The 17711-nt window shown below is 42.5% G+C and overlaps 1 protein-coding gene and 1 non-coding gene across 7 annotated transcripts in view; both read right to left on the bottom strand.

The window, feature by feature from the left end:
• The window catches only part of TTC7B (tetratricopeptide repeat domain 7B), a 273770-nt gene that overhangs the window by 202919 nt on the left and 53140 nt on the right, over nucleotides 1-17711 (bottom strand). For all 6 annotated transcript variants that reach the window (XM_086709020.1, XM_086709021.1, XM_086709022.1 and 3 more), the window contains exon 4: nucleotides 6066-6196. In XM_086709020.1, coding sequence (XP_086565146.1) covers nucleotides 6066-6196 — 131 coding nt within the window. The remainder of the gene's footprint in view (nucleotides 1-6065; nucleotides 6197-17711) is intronic.
• Nucleotides 9937-10066, bottom strand: LOC112856733 (small nucleolar RNA SNORA11). Its single transcript, XR_003223276.1, has one exon. It is a non-coding gene; the product is annotated as a small nucleolar RNA SNORA11 (small nucleolar RNA).

Here is a 17711-nt window from a genome sequence, read left to right as displayed (position 1 = left end):
TGTAATTTAAAAAATCAGATTCAACTATATACAGATTTAAATTTTATAAGCAACTTGCAAACGGAAATTTACTGATTGGGAAAATATTCAGAGCAAACATGATTAAAGGGCTAACATATTTATGATATAAGACTTTATTCAAGTTATCAGAAAAAAAAAAAACTTCATCCAAAAATTGGACAGGAAGTAAACACAGGCAAGAAAGGAATGTTACTAGGTTAAACATAAAGTTACCAGTTTCCACTCCTAAGAATATACTCAAGAAAAATGAAAACATTGCCCACATAAAATCTTACATGTGAAAATTTATAGAAGCATTATTATAACAGCCAAAACCTGGAAGCAACCCAAATGGTGAATGATAAAATGCTGGACAGTATATCCACAAAATGGCACATTTGTCGATAAAAAGAAATGAAGCACTGGAACGTGCCACGAGATGGATGAAGCCAAGAAGCCAGTCATAAAAGACCACAGGTGGTAGGGTTCTACTTGAATGAAAAATCTAGAATATACAAATCTATACATACCGGGGAGATCGGAGGCAAATGGGGAGTGAGTGCTAACGGGTACAGGGTCTCTTTTGGGGGTAACAAAAATGTTCTGGAATTAAATATTGGCGAATGGTTATACAACTCTAAATATGTTAAAAAGTACTGCATGGTATCCTTTACAATAGCTTTTTTTTGAAAAATTGTTAACATTTATTCATTTTTGAGAGACAGCACCTGAGTGGGGGAGGGGCAAAGAGAGAGGGAGACTCAAAATCTGAAGCAGGCTCCAGGCTCTGAGCTGTCAGCATAGAGCACGATGCGAGGCTGAAACCCACAGATGGATGGTTTCCTTTAAATAGGTGAACTGGGGGCGCCTGGGTGGCTCAGTTGGTTAAGTGGCCGACTTTGGCTGAGGTCATGATCTCGTGGTCCGTGAGTTCGAGCCCCGCCTCGGGCTCTGTGCTGACAGCTCAGAGCCTGGAGCCTGTTTCGGATTCTGTGTCTCCCTCTCTCTGACCCTCCCCTCCCCCCCCCCCCGTTCATGCTCTGTCTCTCTCTCTGTCTCAAAAATAAATAAACATTAAAAAAAAAATTAAATAAATAAATAAATAAATAGGTGAACTGTATGGTAGGTGAATTATAACTCAATAAAGCTGTCATTCAAAAAGAGACAAAACGCAACCTGGGAGTAGATGGACAAAATTTCAGCCTGACTGATAGTCAAAGGAACGCAAACGAAAACCGCAAGCAAGGTCCCATTTTTCCACCTAGCAGATCAGCAAAATAACCTTTACACAACAGCAAGCCCGTTGAGAGTGCAAAGCAACCATTATGCTCCCGGCGCGCCGAAGGGAGATGTTAGTGTGACTCGTGGGGAGCCAACGGACACAATATGTAGTTAACGAGAATGTCGAAAATATCTCCACTCGCAGTAATCTGCCGTCAGGAAAACAACGAAAGCAAAGGGGGAGAGGTCCCCGCAGGAAGCTGTCATCGCCACGTTATTTACAACAACGGGGCAGACCCGGCAGTGAGCTGATTCTGTCAGAGAGACCGGCCACTCGATGAAATATTATTTGGCCATGAAAACATTCTGAAGTCCCAACGTAATGTTGAGTGACAAAGGACAGATACGAAACTCTTGAATGCCACGCAATTACGAGGGGAAAGGCTGGCTGGGAACACAAGAAAATTAAAATCAGCTGCTGTTCTTTTCCGGTTTCCAGACTTTTCTACCTCTGCTTCAAGTGTGTGTGGCCTCCTCTCCCAGGCAGCCAGATGGCAGGCCCAGAGTCAGAGCACATTTACTGGCTAGTCAGCCTCTCGACGTTTCTTTAAGGAAGCATAGTTCGTGAGCTACGAACAGTCAGTCACCTGGTGCTCTGGCCTGGCTGGAAAGGCAGGCCCTGGAGAGGCAGAGGGAAGCAAGAATCTTCTTTACCGTCTCACGTTTTAAAGCCAGAAGCACGGCCACGTGGACCTCCAGAGTCACCCCCTGCCTTCCCCATCAGCGGCGCGGGGTCCTTCTCCTGGGACACCTCGTGTGAATTCAAGACCCACCGTGACCTCCATGTCATCCGGTCCAGAGTCTGGCACGTCAACGACATCACTGCGGGCGCCTCCCGTGCTGGCCAGGGAGCAACGCCTTGATGGAGCAGGAGTCCCGGGCCGGGCCCCGCGATATTTGGGGACCAGTTGTTTTCTCCTCCAAACGTCAGCACTGAAACTGCCCACGAAACGTCTCCCGCACCCCGTAATTTAGCAGTGACTTCTTTTCTAAAATCGGGCGTGAAGAAACGAACTGCCGGCAGAAGGTGAAGCTGAACCCCGGCGCGGCTTCTCCTCAAGAAAGCCGTAACCAGCTGGTTGGCTGAGGCGTGCAAAGGACACAGACGGGATGATTTCATTTGCCAAAAGCGGGGCTCGGCTTATGCTCTTCAAAAATGAAGTCATCTTTATTCCTATCGCTGCACCAGGAGACGCTCCTCGTGGGGCAGGTAACTTTATTTACCGTTGGCATAATGCCACCAGCTCGAGACAAACAAATCAAGGACAGCCTGTGTCCTTTCTAATTCGATCCGTTCTAATTCGATTTGTTTGATTAAATTACTATATGTGCACAATTGTAGGAGTGTCTTACTCCCCTTCAGAGAACAAACTGAGAAAATTAGATGGCTCTTTACCCCTAAGATAACAGGAACAACTCTAAACAAATATTGAATCACTCTGCTTTCGTGGATTCAAATTTTCTTCGGCCCTGCCTCCACCCCTGGACAAGGGGCAGGGGGACAATAACACATGGCATGTCCCATAAGGGGTGGAAAACACCAGCCCCAAACACACCAGGCAGTGTTAGCCCCACCGTGACAATGGAAAGTCGAAGCACACGGAAATATATGACTGGACCAAGGTCAAACAGTCAGGGGTAAACAGAAGTCCAGAATCCAGATATGACATGAGGACTCCAGGCAAGACGCGGTCCTGTTAGGGCTTCTGCACAAGAAAGGGAAAAGTTCTGAAAAAAAATCACCCCACAAATATGCTGCTAAAAATTATTTAACAGTTTAATAATAAAAAAAAAACACTGTGTTAATAATATTCCAGATTTTTATCCAACTATCTGAAATCTTCTAAGATTAGGAAAGATTCCACCGCTAACCGTATGATGGCAGGCCTATGAGTGAACCCATTTTATCCTCATGGCAGCCTTACAGCAATTATTATTGCCATGATACAGATGAGGATCTTCGGGTGGCACAGAAAGGTGGAGTAACTTTCCCAAAGTGCCACAGCTAGGAGGTGGCAAATCCAAGATCCCAACCCTGGCTGTCACTATACCACTGCGCTCTGCTGCCTCTCACAGCTTAAGTCAGCTGCCTCACAAATCTAACACTCTCAAACATCTCTGAAACACGGTTCGGGGGTGTCACATCATGAAAAAATATTGACCGTGTCACTCCACCCTGTCCTCAAAACTTCTCCCCCAATTTTCTTCTTGCTAGTGAATGAAGAAAACCACTCAGAAAACCAAAACAAACAAACAAACAAAAAACCACCACTAGTAGATAAAATGCCGGAGGTCCTGGCCAACGGAAGTTTCTTTGCTATGGAATGGCCGGTAAATGGGGGGAAACCACTGAGTGACCGGCTGCCTGTGCCCAGCAGAACAAATACCAGAACAGAGTGTGTGGGATTTTCTACTTAAAAGGCCTGCCCGCCCAGAAAAACAAAGCACTATGAACCTCGGCTTGTCCTAGTCTGTGACTTCTTTCAGATTCTATTTCCCTAACATTTCTGTTAGCATAATTCTTAAAAGTCATTTTAACTTCAAACTTAAAAAAAAAAAGGCCAAGTAGGTATCTTCTGCATTGAACACCAATCTTGCTTCATCAAGACCTTGAACATCCACCCAGCCCAGCAGTCACTTAGAAAGGCTATTTTTCCCCCACGTTTCCCATCAATCTACAAATGGCTTCTCGAGCACCTACTACAGTCAAAACAGATATCTGGTCATTCCGTCTCTCTCATCACTAATACCCCAGCATGTTGTATCTGGGGGGTGGGGGGGCAAAGTGATTTCCCATAAAGCAAAACTCACACTGGAAAATCAGAGCCAGAAATGTGAAAATCATCTATACCCTGAGATTACACCCTAGGCTGAGGCTGCTTCCCCGCGCTACCGAGAGCTATACTCGCTTGGCCAAATACCTTCTGAGCGCTTTCTGTCGGGAAGGGTGTGGGAAACGACACTGCCTTGTACTTGTGTGCAGCAGCCTGACATGAGTGAGCCCTGAACTTGGTGTCAGAAGAATTCTAATCCTACCTGTGGTCCTAACTTCCTGTGGGTCCTCCCTGTCTGGGCCTCCATTTTCATCTCCAAATCTCACATCCTATGACCACTGTTTCCCCAACACCGCACAAAAAAATTTTTCTTTTAAATTCTATGATTATACAAGTCTCCTTGGTGGTCTGGCTGGAGAACCCGACAGTGAACTGGTGGTTATCACTGAACACAACAGGAAGTACATCCAGAGCTGCCAGTCCCCACGTCATTAAAGACACGTGTCACAGATGAACTCCTTTCCTCCAGCCGGGAGAAGGCAGCCCCGAGGTAACGGGGCCAGACAACTGTTGGCAAGTAAGGTGCAAAATAAGGGCCCCTAAGTGGCAAGGGCTGTGTGGTCAACAAGAACTGCTTGGCTGGGTAAGAGACGTCTCCACTTCCAAGCACTGGCTATCGAGGAGACAGCCGTTCAAGACGCTGTGCATTTTAAAGCAGGCTGCACGACCATTTCTTTAAAGATCATACCAGAAATTCTGAATAACTGAAAAGTTCCTTTCTCATAGCAGCCTTCTGAGGGGACGTTTTGGCAAGACGGCCAAGTATCTTCCTGAATTCCCAGACACCATGACCTGCGATTTACGACCCATGCTGGTGTCGGCCAGGTCAAACGCTGGTCCCCTCATTCCCCCAGACTCCTCTCTGTGGCTCTCACCTGCACTCGCTGCCCCTTACAAGGCAATTCTGATCCTTATCACACACATCAACACGTTATGAGAAGACTTAAGGGAAGAAACTGCTTCAGTCTGTACACATACAAACGTAACAGAGCTAACCAGACTTTGGCAGCCCCTCCCCATTCTAATCCTTAGGGAAACAGAGAACTCATAAACTTGATGAGAAACAAGACATGTGTCATTTTCAACGTCTCGCAGGACATGTCTCTGGGTGTGAAGGGGGAAACACCGGTGGCAAGCCCTTGGTCAGAATGCCAGGAAACTCTGCTGGGGGTAGAGATGGCTAGAACCCATTGTTATCAGTAGAAAATAAGTGACGTGTACCAAGAATCCAGCATATTTCTGCATCGGGGTTAAGTTCCTTCACTGACACGTCCTTTTACCATCTCCACAAGAACTTCATAAAGTAGACGTTCCTTTTACACACAGAAAGGTTGAGGAGAGAGCAGAGCCAAAAGACAGCGATCCTTCTAAACAGACAAGCTGCCCGCACCTGGCTGGCCCCATCGCGCCTCCGACCTCCTCTGCCCGAGGGCGTGAGCGCAGGTATCTTCCCTCCATCCCTGCCCAGGGGGGCCCCCTTGTCAGCTGCCGGCTTGGTTCCCCACACCACAGGCAACCACTGACTGCTGGAGGTAAACCATCCCAGATGGTTTCGGGGGATACGCACCTGCTCCGAGCAGGTCAGCCGGGAGTCCCCAGCCGACCTTTCATGTAACTATGGATGTAAAGCCTCCCAAACCCCAGATGTACATCATGTGGGCATATCATCCGTGCAAGTACAACCCACTTCGCGTAGGAGAACATGAATGACTAACCAGCCCCGGGGCACACTGTCACTTCTGCTCTGAGGATACTAAAATGCTTCCCAAACACTTTTCACAAGATGCCACAATCCCCACCATCTCCCATGCGCTGAAAAATGTAAGGAAAGCTTTACACCCAGAGGCATACACGTGGAAGGTTTTCCAGAGGTTGACCACAGTTCTCTACAGTCTGGTTTGAAATTTTGAAAAAATTATCAGCTGGAGCGAACACACGCTCCTCACTTACCCTCTCTATCTCTTGGAGGTACAGGAGTGCAATGTCGCCTGCTTTCTCATAGCAGGTGATGACATCCTGTTCCCGGTCCACATGGAGGTTACTGGTAGAAGAGGAAACAGGCAACTTCTCTAAACAAAGTCCTAAAAAACAAACAAACAAACAAAAAATCAAACATATAAAAACTAGGTGAGTTGTTTTTCATGGAGCTTAATTTTTCAGTATTGCCCTAGAGGACCAGAAGATGGTCCCAGGATATCATAAACTGTCAGAGAAGCGGCTTCTCTGCCCTCTACCCTCCCTAAGGACAAAATGGAACATCAAAATGAGACACCAAAAAGAATATCCGCATGTGACACATGAAAGAGGCCCCAAATACACAGAAATTACCCCCATGACTTTGATATCCAGGTTGAGAATTTGACCGGGTACTTTACCATGACCCCATTCAGACCTAACAGAGCTTCTCATTCAAGGTATGGCCCAAGGCCCTTAAAGTAAGCAAAGCTTGGCTCACAGCACAATACTAGCTAAAGAATATCTTCTATCCCAAAATGTACACTTAACTAATTGAACATAAAAAAAAAAATGTTAAATGCTCTCAGGAGTCTCAGTTACTAGGAAAATCTTCCAACTCTGAGCTTTAGACTTTTGGGAGTCACAATAGTCCCACAGACCACCTCTCTGCTGTGGGCTAAGAAAATACCAGAGCTGCTTTGTGGGCATTTCTTTGGAGACAGAAGAGATCCTCTTTGCCAAGAGAGAGTTCAGGGCTGGGAGGTACAAAAATACGAAAGATTGAAAAAATAAGAATGCTAAGAACAGCTGTTGCCTGAACCAGCACCAACCTCTGGCCCAGCCCTGGGCAACCAGTCGCCCCCCGGTCTCCATTCACAACTGGAGGCAGAGAGAGGGAGGGTCTCCGGTGACTCTACACAAGAGGGCTTCTCCTGTGACAAGTGCCCTGGGACATATGTATACAACATGGCATATATTCCACTCCAGGGAAAAGTGCGGGAGAAGTTTTGATATTGACAGAAAGGGGGTCTGGAACTGGAAGAAGCCAGAGAAATTCCCACCCCTGGAAAACCCACTCATTTTATAGACCAAGAAGCTGAGATCGGCCAGAGTGAAAGTAAGTGATTTGTCTAAAACCTGACAGTCGGTTAATAGAACAACAGGAATCAGAATTCAGGTCTCCAGCCTCCCAAATGACACCCATCTAGTGAGTTGCTAATTTTCAGAGCAGACCCACTACAGAGAAGAGACCAGACATGCTGAGCGTCAGCAAATGACCCATTCTTTCATGTGTCATCATGTTGAGAACAGCCTCTTCCAAGTTGCTCTTATCAGTGACCGTCCCTCCAAGGCTGCAAAAAGCCACGAGAGAGATATCTGTACTGAACAGGAAAGAGGAGAAGCCCCTTCTATTTACAAGGACGCAACAACTGAGGACAGCATGCCTGGGAGCTCAGAGGTTACCAGTTTGTCACAGAAAGTGACGGCTCAAAGATTTTGTCATTTTTTTTAGCAGCTTTATTGGGGTGAAATTGGCATACAACAAGCAAAACATTTTTTCAATGTTTCATCATGATGATTTTTTATTTTTATTTAATTTTATGTTTTATTAACTAAAGTCCATAGTTAAACCACATTAGGGCTCACTGTGTTCTGTACTTGATGAGTTTTAACAAATGTTTTGTCATGTATCCACCATTACAGTGTCCTACAGCCAAATTCACTGCCCTAAAGACGTCCCATGCCCCACCTACTCATCTCTATACCCCTCCTCCTGACCCCCTGGCAACCACTAATCTTTTCACTGTCTTTATGGTCTTGCCTTGTCCAGAATGTCATATAATTGCAATCATGCAGCATATAGCATTTTCACTTTCACTTTTAACTTCACTTTCACTTTTAACTTAGCATTTAAGGTCCCTCTGCATCTTTTTGTGGTCTGATCACTTCTTTTTGTCCCTTTACAATACTCCATTTATTCATTAATCTATTGAAAGGCACCTTGGTTGGGGCTTAAGCATCTGACTTCAGCCTAGGTCATGATCTCGCTGTTTACAAGTTCAAGCACGGCATTGGGCTCTGTGCTGACAGCCTGTCTCTGCCCCTGCCCCACTCACGCTCTGTCTGTCTCTCTCTCTCTCTCAAAAATAAATAAACATTAAAAAAAGGAAGGAAGGAAGGAAGGAAGGAAGGAAGGAAGGAAGGAAGGAAGGAAGGAAGGAAGGAAGGAAGGGAGAAAAGCACTTAGATTGACCCCAAGTTTTGGCAATTACAAATAAAGCTGCTATAAACATTCACGTGCAAGTTTTTGTGTGAACATAGTCTTCAATTCAAATAGGTCAATCAATACCAAGAGTGAGACTCTGTAAGAAATAGTTACAAATGGGGTGCCTGGGTGGCTCAGTTGGTTAAGCGACCGACTTCGGCTCAGGTCATGATCTCGCAGTTTGTGAGTTCGAGCCCAGCAACAGGCTCTGTGCTGACAGCTCAGAGCCTGGAGCCTGCTTCGGATTCTGTCTCCCTCTCTCTCTGCCCCTCCCCTGCTCATGCTCTGTGTCTCTCTGTCTCTCAATAATAAACATTAAAAAAAATTTTTTTAATAGCTACATAAACATATTTTGTTTACAAATAACTTTGAAACAGTAATATTTTTAGCTTTGTCAGAAAGTGCCAAACTGTCTTGCAAAGTGGCTGTACCATTTTGCATTCTCACCAGCAATGAATGAGACTTAATATTTCTCAGCATCCTTGTCAGCACTTGGTGTTACCAGTTTTCTGGATTTTAGTCATTCTAATAGGTATGTGGTAGTATCTCCTCGTTGTAATTTGCAATTCCCTAAAGACAAATGATGCTAAGCATATTTTCTCATGTTTATTTTCCATCTGTATACTTCCTCTGGTGAAGTGTCTGGTCAGATCTTTTGCCCTTTTTTCAATTGGGTTGTTTATTTTCCTATGGTTGAGTTTTAAGATTTCTTTGTATGTTTTGGATACAACTCATTTATCGGATATTTGCAAATATCTGCCAGTATTTTATTAGAGTCTATGACTTGTCTTTTCATTCTCTGAACAATGTCTTTCACAGAACGAGAGGTTTTAGTTTTAATAAAGCCTATCAATCTTTTTTTTCACGGACTGTGATCTTGGTGTGGTATCTAAAACCCCACTGCCAAACCTAAGGTCACCTAGGTTTTTTTCCCTATGTTATCTTCTAGAAGTTTTACAGCTTTGCGTTTTCTACTTAGGTCTAATCCATTTTGAGTTAACATTTGTGAAAGGTGTAAAGTTTGTGTCTAGATTTTTCTCTTTTGCATGTGGATGTCCAGTTGTGCCAGCACCATTTGTCGGAGAAACTATCTTTCCCCCACTGAATTGCTTTTGTGCCTTTATCAAAAATCAGTGGATTATATGGGACATCTGGGTGGCTCAGTCGGTTAAGCGTCCAACTCTTGATTTCTGCTCAGGTCATGATTCCAGGGTCGTGGGATCAAGCCCTACAGTGTGCTCTGCACAGAGCATGGAGTCTACTTGGGATTCTCTCTCTCTCCCTCTGCACCTCTCCCCTACTCACATTCTCTCTCTCTCTCTCCCCCTCTCTAAAATAATAAATAAAAGTTTCATATCCTCATTAAAATAAATCAGTTGGCTATAGTTGAATGGGTTTATTTCTGGCCTCTCTGTTCTGTTCCATGCATTTATTTGTCTATTCTTTCCACAATATTAGGCTGTCCTAACTACTCTATACCATTTTTTCCAAACACAACAAACAAACCTCTACTGAGGGATAATTTATATGCCATAAAATTCACTCAGTTTAAGTATGCAATTCAACAACTTTTATCTTATTTTATTTTTATTTTTTGACACATGTAGGGTATCTGTTCATAGGAAAGCCACAAGGTTTGTGCCCCTTGTCACAACGAACCCAGATTCCTGTTGGGTGTGTTGTAAACAGAAGAGCCATTTCTTCAGGCCCCCTGCTCTGATCACACCCCTCAACAGCTTTTAATAAACTCAGAGCTGTGCAGCCATCAACACGGTTCAATTGTAGAACATTTCCGTCATCCCCCAGTGATCCTTTCTGCCCACCCCCTGCCTCAGGGAACCACTAATTTGCTGTTTCCAGAGAGTTACCTTTTCTGGACATTTCATAAAAACAGAATCATTTAATATGTGGTCTTTTGTGTCTAGCTTCTTTTGCTTAGCATACGGTTTTCGATGTTCATCCAAATTACAACAGTACTCCATTTCTTTGTATTGTTGTACAGATAGACTGCATTTTACCTGCCCACTTGCCACTAATGGACCTTTGGGTTGTTTCCACCTTTTGGTTATTCTGAATAATGCTGCTATGACCATTCATGTATAATTTTTTGTGTCGACAGATCTTTTCAATTCTCTTTCAATGGGTATGCACTTAGAAGTAGAATTATTGGGTCAGATAATAAATTTATGTTTCATTATTTAAGAAATACTAAACTGTTTTCCAAAGTGGCAATAGCATCTTACAGTTTAGGGGGGGTCCAGTTTCTCCACATCCTCGCCAACACTCATTATTGTCTGTTTTATTGGAGCTGTCCTAGCGGGTGTGAAGTGATCTCATTGTGATTTTGATGGGTGTTTCCATAATGACTAATGAAACTAACCATCTCTTCGCGTGCTTGTTATTCATAGATCTTCTTTGAAGAAATGTCTATTAAAATCCTTTATCCATTTTTACCGGGTTGTTTGTTCTCTTATTATTGAACTTTTAAGAGTTTTTTATATATTCTGAATACAAGTTTTCTATCAGATGTGGGATTTGCTAATATTTTCTCTCATCTATAATGTTAAGACATGTCTTAATATGTCTTTTGAAGATCAGAAATCTTAAATTTTGATGAAGTCAAACTTATCAATATTTTCTCTTATAGACTGTGCTTTGGGTTTCCTATCTAAGAAATATTTGCATAACCCAAGGTTACCAAGGCTTTTGTTTTTTTGTTTTTGTTTTTTGAAGTGTTTACTTTTGAGAGACAGACAGAGTGTGGGCAGGGAAGGGGCAGAGAGAGAGGGAGACACAGAATCTGAAGCAGGCTCCAGGCTCTGAGCTGTCAGCACAGAGCCTGACGTGGGGCTCAAACCCACGGACCACGAGATCACGACCTGAGCTGACGTTGGACACTTCACCAACTGAGCCACCCAGGTGCCCCCAAAGGCTTTTCTTCTTATACGTTCTTGTGAAATTTTTATAGGGTAGGTTTTACATTTGGTCTGTGATCCATTTTAAAATAATTTTTGTAGGGCTGCCTGGGTGGTTCAGTCAGTTGAGCATCCAACTTCGCCTTAGCCATGATCTCATGGTTCGTGAGTTCAAGCCCCATATTGAGCTCACTACTGTTGGCATGGAGTCTGCTTTGGATTCTGTATCTCCCTCTCTCTCTCTCTCTCTCTCTCTCTCTCTCTCTCTATCTGTGCCCCTCCCCTGCTTGCACACATGCTCTCTCTCTTTCTCAAAAATAAAAATAAACATTTAAAGAATAAATATTTTTTGTATATGTTGCAAGATAGAGATCGCAGTTTACTTCTTTATAGATAGACATCCAAATGTACTACTTATCGAAGATTTATTTCACATGGAATTGCCTTTGCACTTTTGTGAAAAATCAGATGGGGATATACATGTGAGTCTTTTTCTAGACTCTCTATCCTGTTTCAATGAGCCAATTGTCTATATTTATGCCAATAGCACCCTGTCTTGACTACAGCACCTTTATAAATCTTGAAAGCAGTGTTAGTGTTCCAATTTTGTTCCCATTTATCAGGTTCTTTTTTGGGGGGGAGGGCTATTCTTAGTCCTTTACATTTCCACATGAAATCTTCTTGTCAATATATTTTTTTAAGTTGGCTGGGCTTTTGATGGAGATTGTGTTGAATTTATAGATCAATTTGGGAAGAACTGGCATCTTAACAATATCGAGTTTTCTGACTCATGAACACAGTATGTCTCTTCATTTCTGTAGGTCTTTAACTTCTCTTAGCAATGGTTTGTAGTTTCCAGTGTATGTGCCTTGCAAACCTTTCCACAGATTTACCCTTAAATATTTCATATTTGTCATGGTGTTAAAAATGATACTGTTTTAATTTCAATTTCCTTTTGTTCACTGCTATATGTAAAACTACAATAAATTTTTGAATATGGATCTTGAAATCTGTAACCTTGTTAAATTCACTTATTCTACCACCATTTTTGTAGGGTCCCATAGGGTCCCTCAGAATTTCTACCAAAATACTCATGTTGTTTGCAAATAAAAGGCAGTTTTGCTTCATCCTTTCCAATCCGGATGCCTTTTATTTCTAGGTACTGCCTTATGCCTTGCTGCAAAGAATCTCCAGTACAATCCTGAATGTAGTGGTGAGGTCAGAAATCCTTACCTCATTCCTGATGTTAGGGAAAAAGCACCAGCCCTCCACCATTAAGTTTGATGTTAATTGTGAGTGTTTCACAGATGCCCTTTATCAGGCTGAGGAAGATCTCTTCTACACCCATGTTACTATGAGTTAATATCAAGAATAGATGCTGAATTTTCTCAAATCCTTTTTCTGTGTCCACTGAGATAATCAGATGGCTTTTTTCTCCTTTAGTTTTTTAATCTGGTGAATTACACTGACCAACTTTCACATATTAAAACAAACTTCCTTTCCTGAAATAAACCCCACTGACCATGATGTATTATCTTTTTTTTATACTGTCAGATTTGATTTGTTAAAATTTTGCTTAAAATTTTTTCCATCTCTGTACATGAGGAATATTCATCCATAGTTTCCTTGTAATGGATTTGGGATTTGTATAAATGCTAACTTCATAAAATGACTTGAGAAATATTCCCTCCTCTTCAATTTTCAGGAGGAGTTGGCATGGAATTGTTATTTTGTTCTTAAGTTTTTGGGAGAAGTTACCAGGGAAGCCATCTGGACCTAGAGTTTTCTCTGTGGGAAGCTTTTAACTACAAATTCAATGTCTTTGATACAGGGTTGTTCAGATGATCCAGTTCTCCTTACATGAGCTTTAGTAGCTTATATCTTTCAAGTAATTTGTCCATTTCTTCTGAGTTGTCAAATTTACTGACATGGTGCTGTTTAGAATATTCCCTGATCCTTTTAAAATCTATAGAATCTCTGATCCAGGCAGATTGTGTTCTCTCTTTTTATCCTGGACAGTCTAGCTAACGGTTTATCCATTTTATTGAAATTCTCAATAAAGATCTTTTGACTTCATTGATTGGGGTTTCACTGATTTTCCTCTATTGTTTTCCTGTTTTCTATTTCCTTTATTTCTGCTCTGGTTTTCACTATTCCCTTTCTTCTGTATACACTGAACTTGATCTACTCTTCCTTTTCTTATTTCTTAAAGTGAATGCTAAAGGATAAATCTGAGACCTTTTTTCTGTCCTAATATAGGCATTCAGCTATAAATTTCTCCCTAAGTACTGCTTTAGCAGTACCCTATAAATACTGATATGTTGTGGGTTTTTTTTCATTCAGTTCACAACACTTTCTAATTTAACTTTTGATTTCTGCTTTAGAAATGTATTATTTAGTTGCCAAATACTTGGGGATTTTCCCAAGATCTTTCTATTATTGATTCCTAAATTAATTCCATTATGGTCTGTGCAGTAAAAGGCTAAGCGGGCTTGGGATGTTCGAACTCCGCACATTCCGAAGAAAGGACTGGCCCTCGTGCAGCTCTTGGGGAACAACCTCTAGGATCCTGGAAAATCGTACCTGATAAGAGTGTCTTTGTTAATCTGGGTCACACCAGATAGTTATACTTATAATGTGATTTATGGTGAAGGCCTTGGGCCACCCTATATCCGTTTGACCTCTGGAAATAGTAAAAACCGAATAATTACAGTCAGTTCCACGGGTGCTCCATTTCTACATAACAGAATCCCAATAAAAACCCTAAACGCCAAGGTCTGAATGAGCTTCCCTGACTGGCAATACTCCGTAGGTGTTGTTCCACAACCTTCCTGGAAGAATGAAGTGCTGTCCATATGACCCCACTGGGGGAAGACCACTGAAAGATTGAGCCTGGCCTCTCCCAGACTCTGCTCTAAGCGCCTTTTCCCTTTACATATTGTCATCTGTAAACTTTGTTGTAATCGACTGAAACCATGAGCATAACAACTTTTCTGAATTCTGCGAGTCTTTCTAGTGAATCACTGACCTGAGAATTGGTCTTAAGGATCCCTAACACAGGCCAGAGGACATAGTTGAACCCTTCTAATTTGCTAAAACTTGAATCAAAATTCTGGCCCAGAATATGGTCAATCTTGGTAAGTGTTTCATTACACTTAAAAAGACTGTGTATTCTGTTGCTGGGTGGAGTGCCACATAAATGTCAGTTAGGTCAAATCAGTAGACTGCTTTGTTCCAAGGTCTTCTACCCTTACTGACCAATCAACTGTGTACTTGTTCTATCACGTATTGAAACGGGTACTGACGTCTCCGAGAACTGTCAGTGGTCGCTTTAGGGTTTAACTCATCACGGTCTACTTCAAATGACAGTACTCCACATCTCATACAGTACAACACCTTCACCATTGCATACTTTCATTTAACTCTCTCCAGTCTTTATTCTCTTATTATACACACTTTACCTTCACATAGGTTCTAAGTCCCACCCTACATAGTTCTCGTTTTTTTTTTTTTTAATTTTTTTTTCAACGTTTATTTATTTTTGGGACAGAGAGAGACAGAGCACGAACGGGGGAGGGGCAGAGAGAGAGGGAGACACAGAATCGGAAACAGGCTCCAGGCTCTGAGCCATCAGCCCAGAGCCCGACGCGGGGCTCGAACTCACGGACCGCGAGATCGTGACCTGGCTGAAGTCGGACGCTTAACCGACTGCGCCACCCAGGCGCCCCCATAGTTCTCATTTTTATTGAAATGATCAATTACATGCTGAAAACATTTAAAGAACAAGGAAGAACACACACAGCCATCGATACCGTTATGACTTTGTTCCTTTGCATGGATTTGTATTTCCTCCTGGTACCACCTTCCTTCTACCTAAAGGGCCTCCTTTAACATTTCTTAGAGTTGCAGTTCAGCTAATGATGATTTCTTTCAGCCACTGTATGTCTGGAAAAGGCCTTTTTGGGCCTCGTTTTTTGAGAGATATTTTCACTAAGTATGGAATTCAGGGCCGATAGTTCATTCCCGTGTCCCCCACCAGCGCTCTAAAGGTGTCACTCTGCTGTGTTCTGACAGTAAATCTACCACGATTATAAACTTGGATGGGTTTTGACAATAAATCTCCCTTATGTTTGTCCGTCTGCACGTAATGTGTATTTTTTTTTTTCTGGCTGCTTTTAAGATTTTCTCTTTATCACTGGTTGTGAGCAATTTGGATTATTAAGTGTTTTGGTTCAGTTTTCTTCATGTTTCTTGCGCTTGGGCTTTACTGAGCTTTCTAGATCTGAGGAATTATGGCTTTCATAAAATTTGAAAAGTGTTCAACCATTATTTCTTCAAAAATCTTTTACGCTACCCATCCTATTAGGGGACTCCAATCACACACACGAGGCTACTTAAAGTTATTCCATAGCTCACGTTTGCTCTCTCCACTTTTTGAAAGGAATATTTTTCTCTCTGTTTCATTATGGATAGTTTCTACTACTATGCCTGCAAGTTCATTAGTTTCTTCAATGTCTAATTTGCCATTAATCATATCCAGTGTATTTTGCATCCCGGACATTACAGGTTTCATTTCTAGAAACTTGACTTACATGTATTTTTTGTTTCTTGGTTTGTTTGTTTGTTTGTTTGTTTGTTTGTTTGTTTTTTAGAGACAGAAAGCATGTGAGCAGGGGAGAGGGACAGAGAGGGAGAGAGAGTGAATCTTAAGCAGGCTCCATGCTCAGCATGGAGCCCAATGGAAGGCTCAATCCCATGACCCTGGAGTCATGACCTGAGCTAAAACCAAGAACAGGATGTTCAATCGATTGAACCACGCAGGTGCCCCAACTTATGTCTATTCTTATCTTCCATGTCTCCACTAAATTTTTAAATGGAAGGAATACAGTTCTAATTCCTGTTTTAATGCCCCTTCAGTCCTAGAATGTTCAATATTCATTCCTTTCCCATTTAGAGTCAAATTTGTTTACGCAGCTGCAAAAAAATCACTATGCAGCCTCTCTCCAGTGTGAACTCTGCTACAGCCTCTTGAAATTTTCTTTGGAGGAGCATACAAGATAAATTGAACAAACTCTGGGGCGCCTGGGTGGCTCAGTCGGTTAAGCGTCCGACTTCGGCTCAGATCATGATCTCCTGGTTCGTGAGTTCAAGCACCGCATCGGGCTCTGTGCTGACAGCTAGCTCAGAGCCTGGACACTGTCTTCAGATTCTGTGTCTCCCTCTCTCTCTGCCCCTCCCCCGCTTGTGCTGTGTCTCTGTCTCTCTCTCAAAAATAAAACATAAAAAAAAAATTTTTAACTGAACAAATTCAATGGGAGTATTAGTTGAGTTTATTTATAGAAAGCACTCAGGAAGGGTTTGCTATGATTATTGTTAAGGTATTATTACTACCACAACAAACTGTCTCACACTCAAAAAGCAAACCAAACTAAACGAATTCACCATTTGCCAGAGCAGCTCTGGAACTACTCTGAAGCGTGTGCTTGACTGGAGCTTCCTCGATGTGCTTTAAGTGCTCACTTGTGCAAAATTTAAACCACCGGAAAACAAAAAGAGATCAATGGTTCCATAATCTGCCTTCTGCTTATATGAAAAATGACCAAATAATGTGCAAGTCGTTATCGGGAATTTAATACAAAGAAAAAAAAATCTCCAGAGTGTGTTGAAGGGCCAGGAAAAAGAAAACGGGGGGGGGGGGGGGGTTCGTCTATCCTGCGGCACTTTGTATCACTGCAGGCTGGACCCTGACCACTAACGCTCGTGAAGACGACCTTCAGGGACCCGCCAAACCCACCAAATCAAAGAAAAGCCAATTCCAGTTCAGCACAGTTTGTCTATCATCTGTATTTGGGGGTCTGAAATATCTGCAATCCAGTCATCTAGGCTTGCAATCCATCAACACGCAGAGTTAGTAGGAACACTCAAACCAGTTCCACAACTTAATCCTCCACAGTGAGGAGACACTGGTGTTTTCTGTGGGTCTGTGTTCTAATTCGGGAGATATGTGGACACCCAAGGTCTGGGCTGGCAAATAGGTCCCTGACAAGGAATCATTCTTAGTAGGGGGCTCTTTATGGTAAACATTATTCCTTTCCTTCTCCCAAATGCTATGACATTCTTTCCATGTGTCACTGGGCACATCTCAGAGCAACAGCAGAGCCTTGATTTACCACAGTGAATTCGTGGCTATGCAGCTCAGCTCCAGGATATTTAATTCTCTGTCAAAAGCTACTTACAGGGCCTCTCGACTAGACTATAAATTTTCAAGCATCTGGGATCAGATCAACACTGTCTAAGAAGCAAGTCCTGAGGTCATGGCCCAAACTGGCCCCCATTAAAATGTCAGATGACACCCTGTCAGTTTGGAAAGCTATCATCAATAATGATTTTAGTTGCTTTCTTTTTCCCAAAGAAATGCATGACCAAAAAAATAGTGAAGAACAGACTTGACAAATAGCT

Source organism: Puma concolor, chromosome B3 (genome assembly GCF_028749965.1).
Source record: "Puma concolor isolate L17-30 chromosome B3, mPumCon1.1.hap2, whole genome shotgun sequence".
NCBI classification, from domain to species: Eukaryota; Metazoa; Chordata; class Mammalia; order Carnivora; family Felidae; genus Puma; species Puma concolor.
The sequence above is the reverse complement of the archived record's forward strand: the minus strand, read 5'-3'. Positions and strand labels throughout refer to the sequence as shown.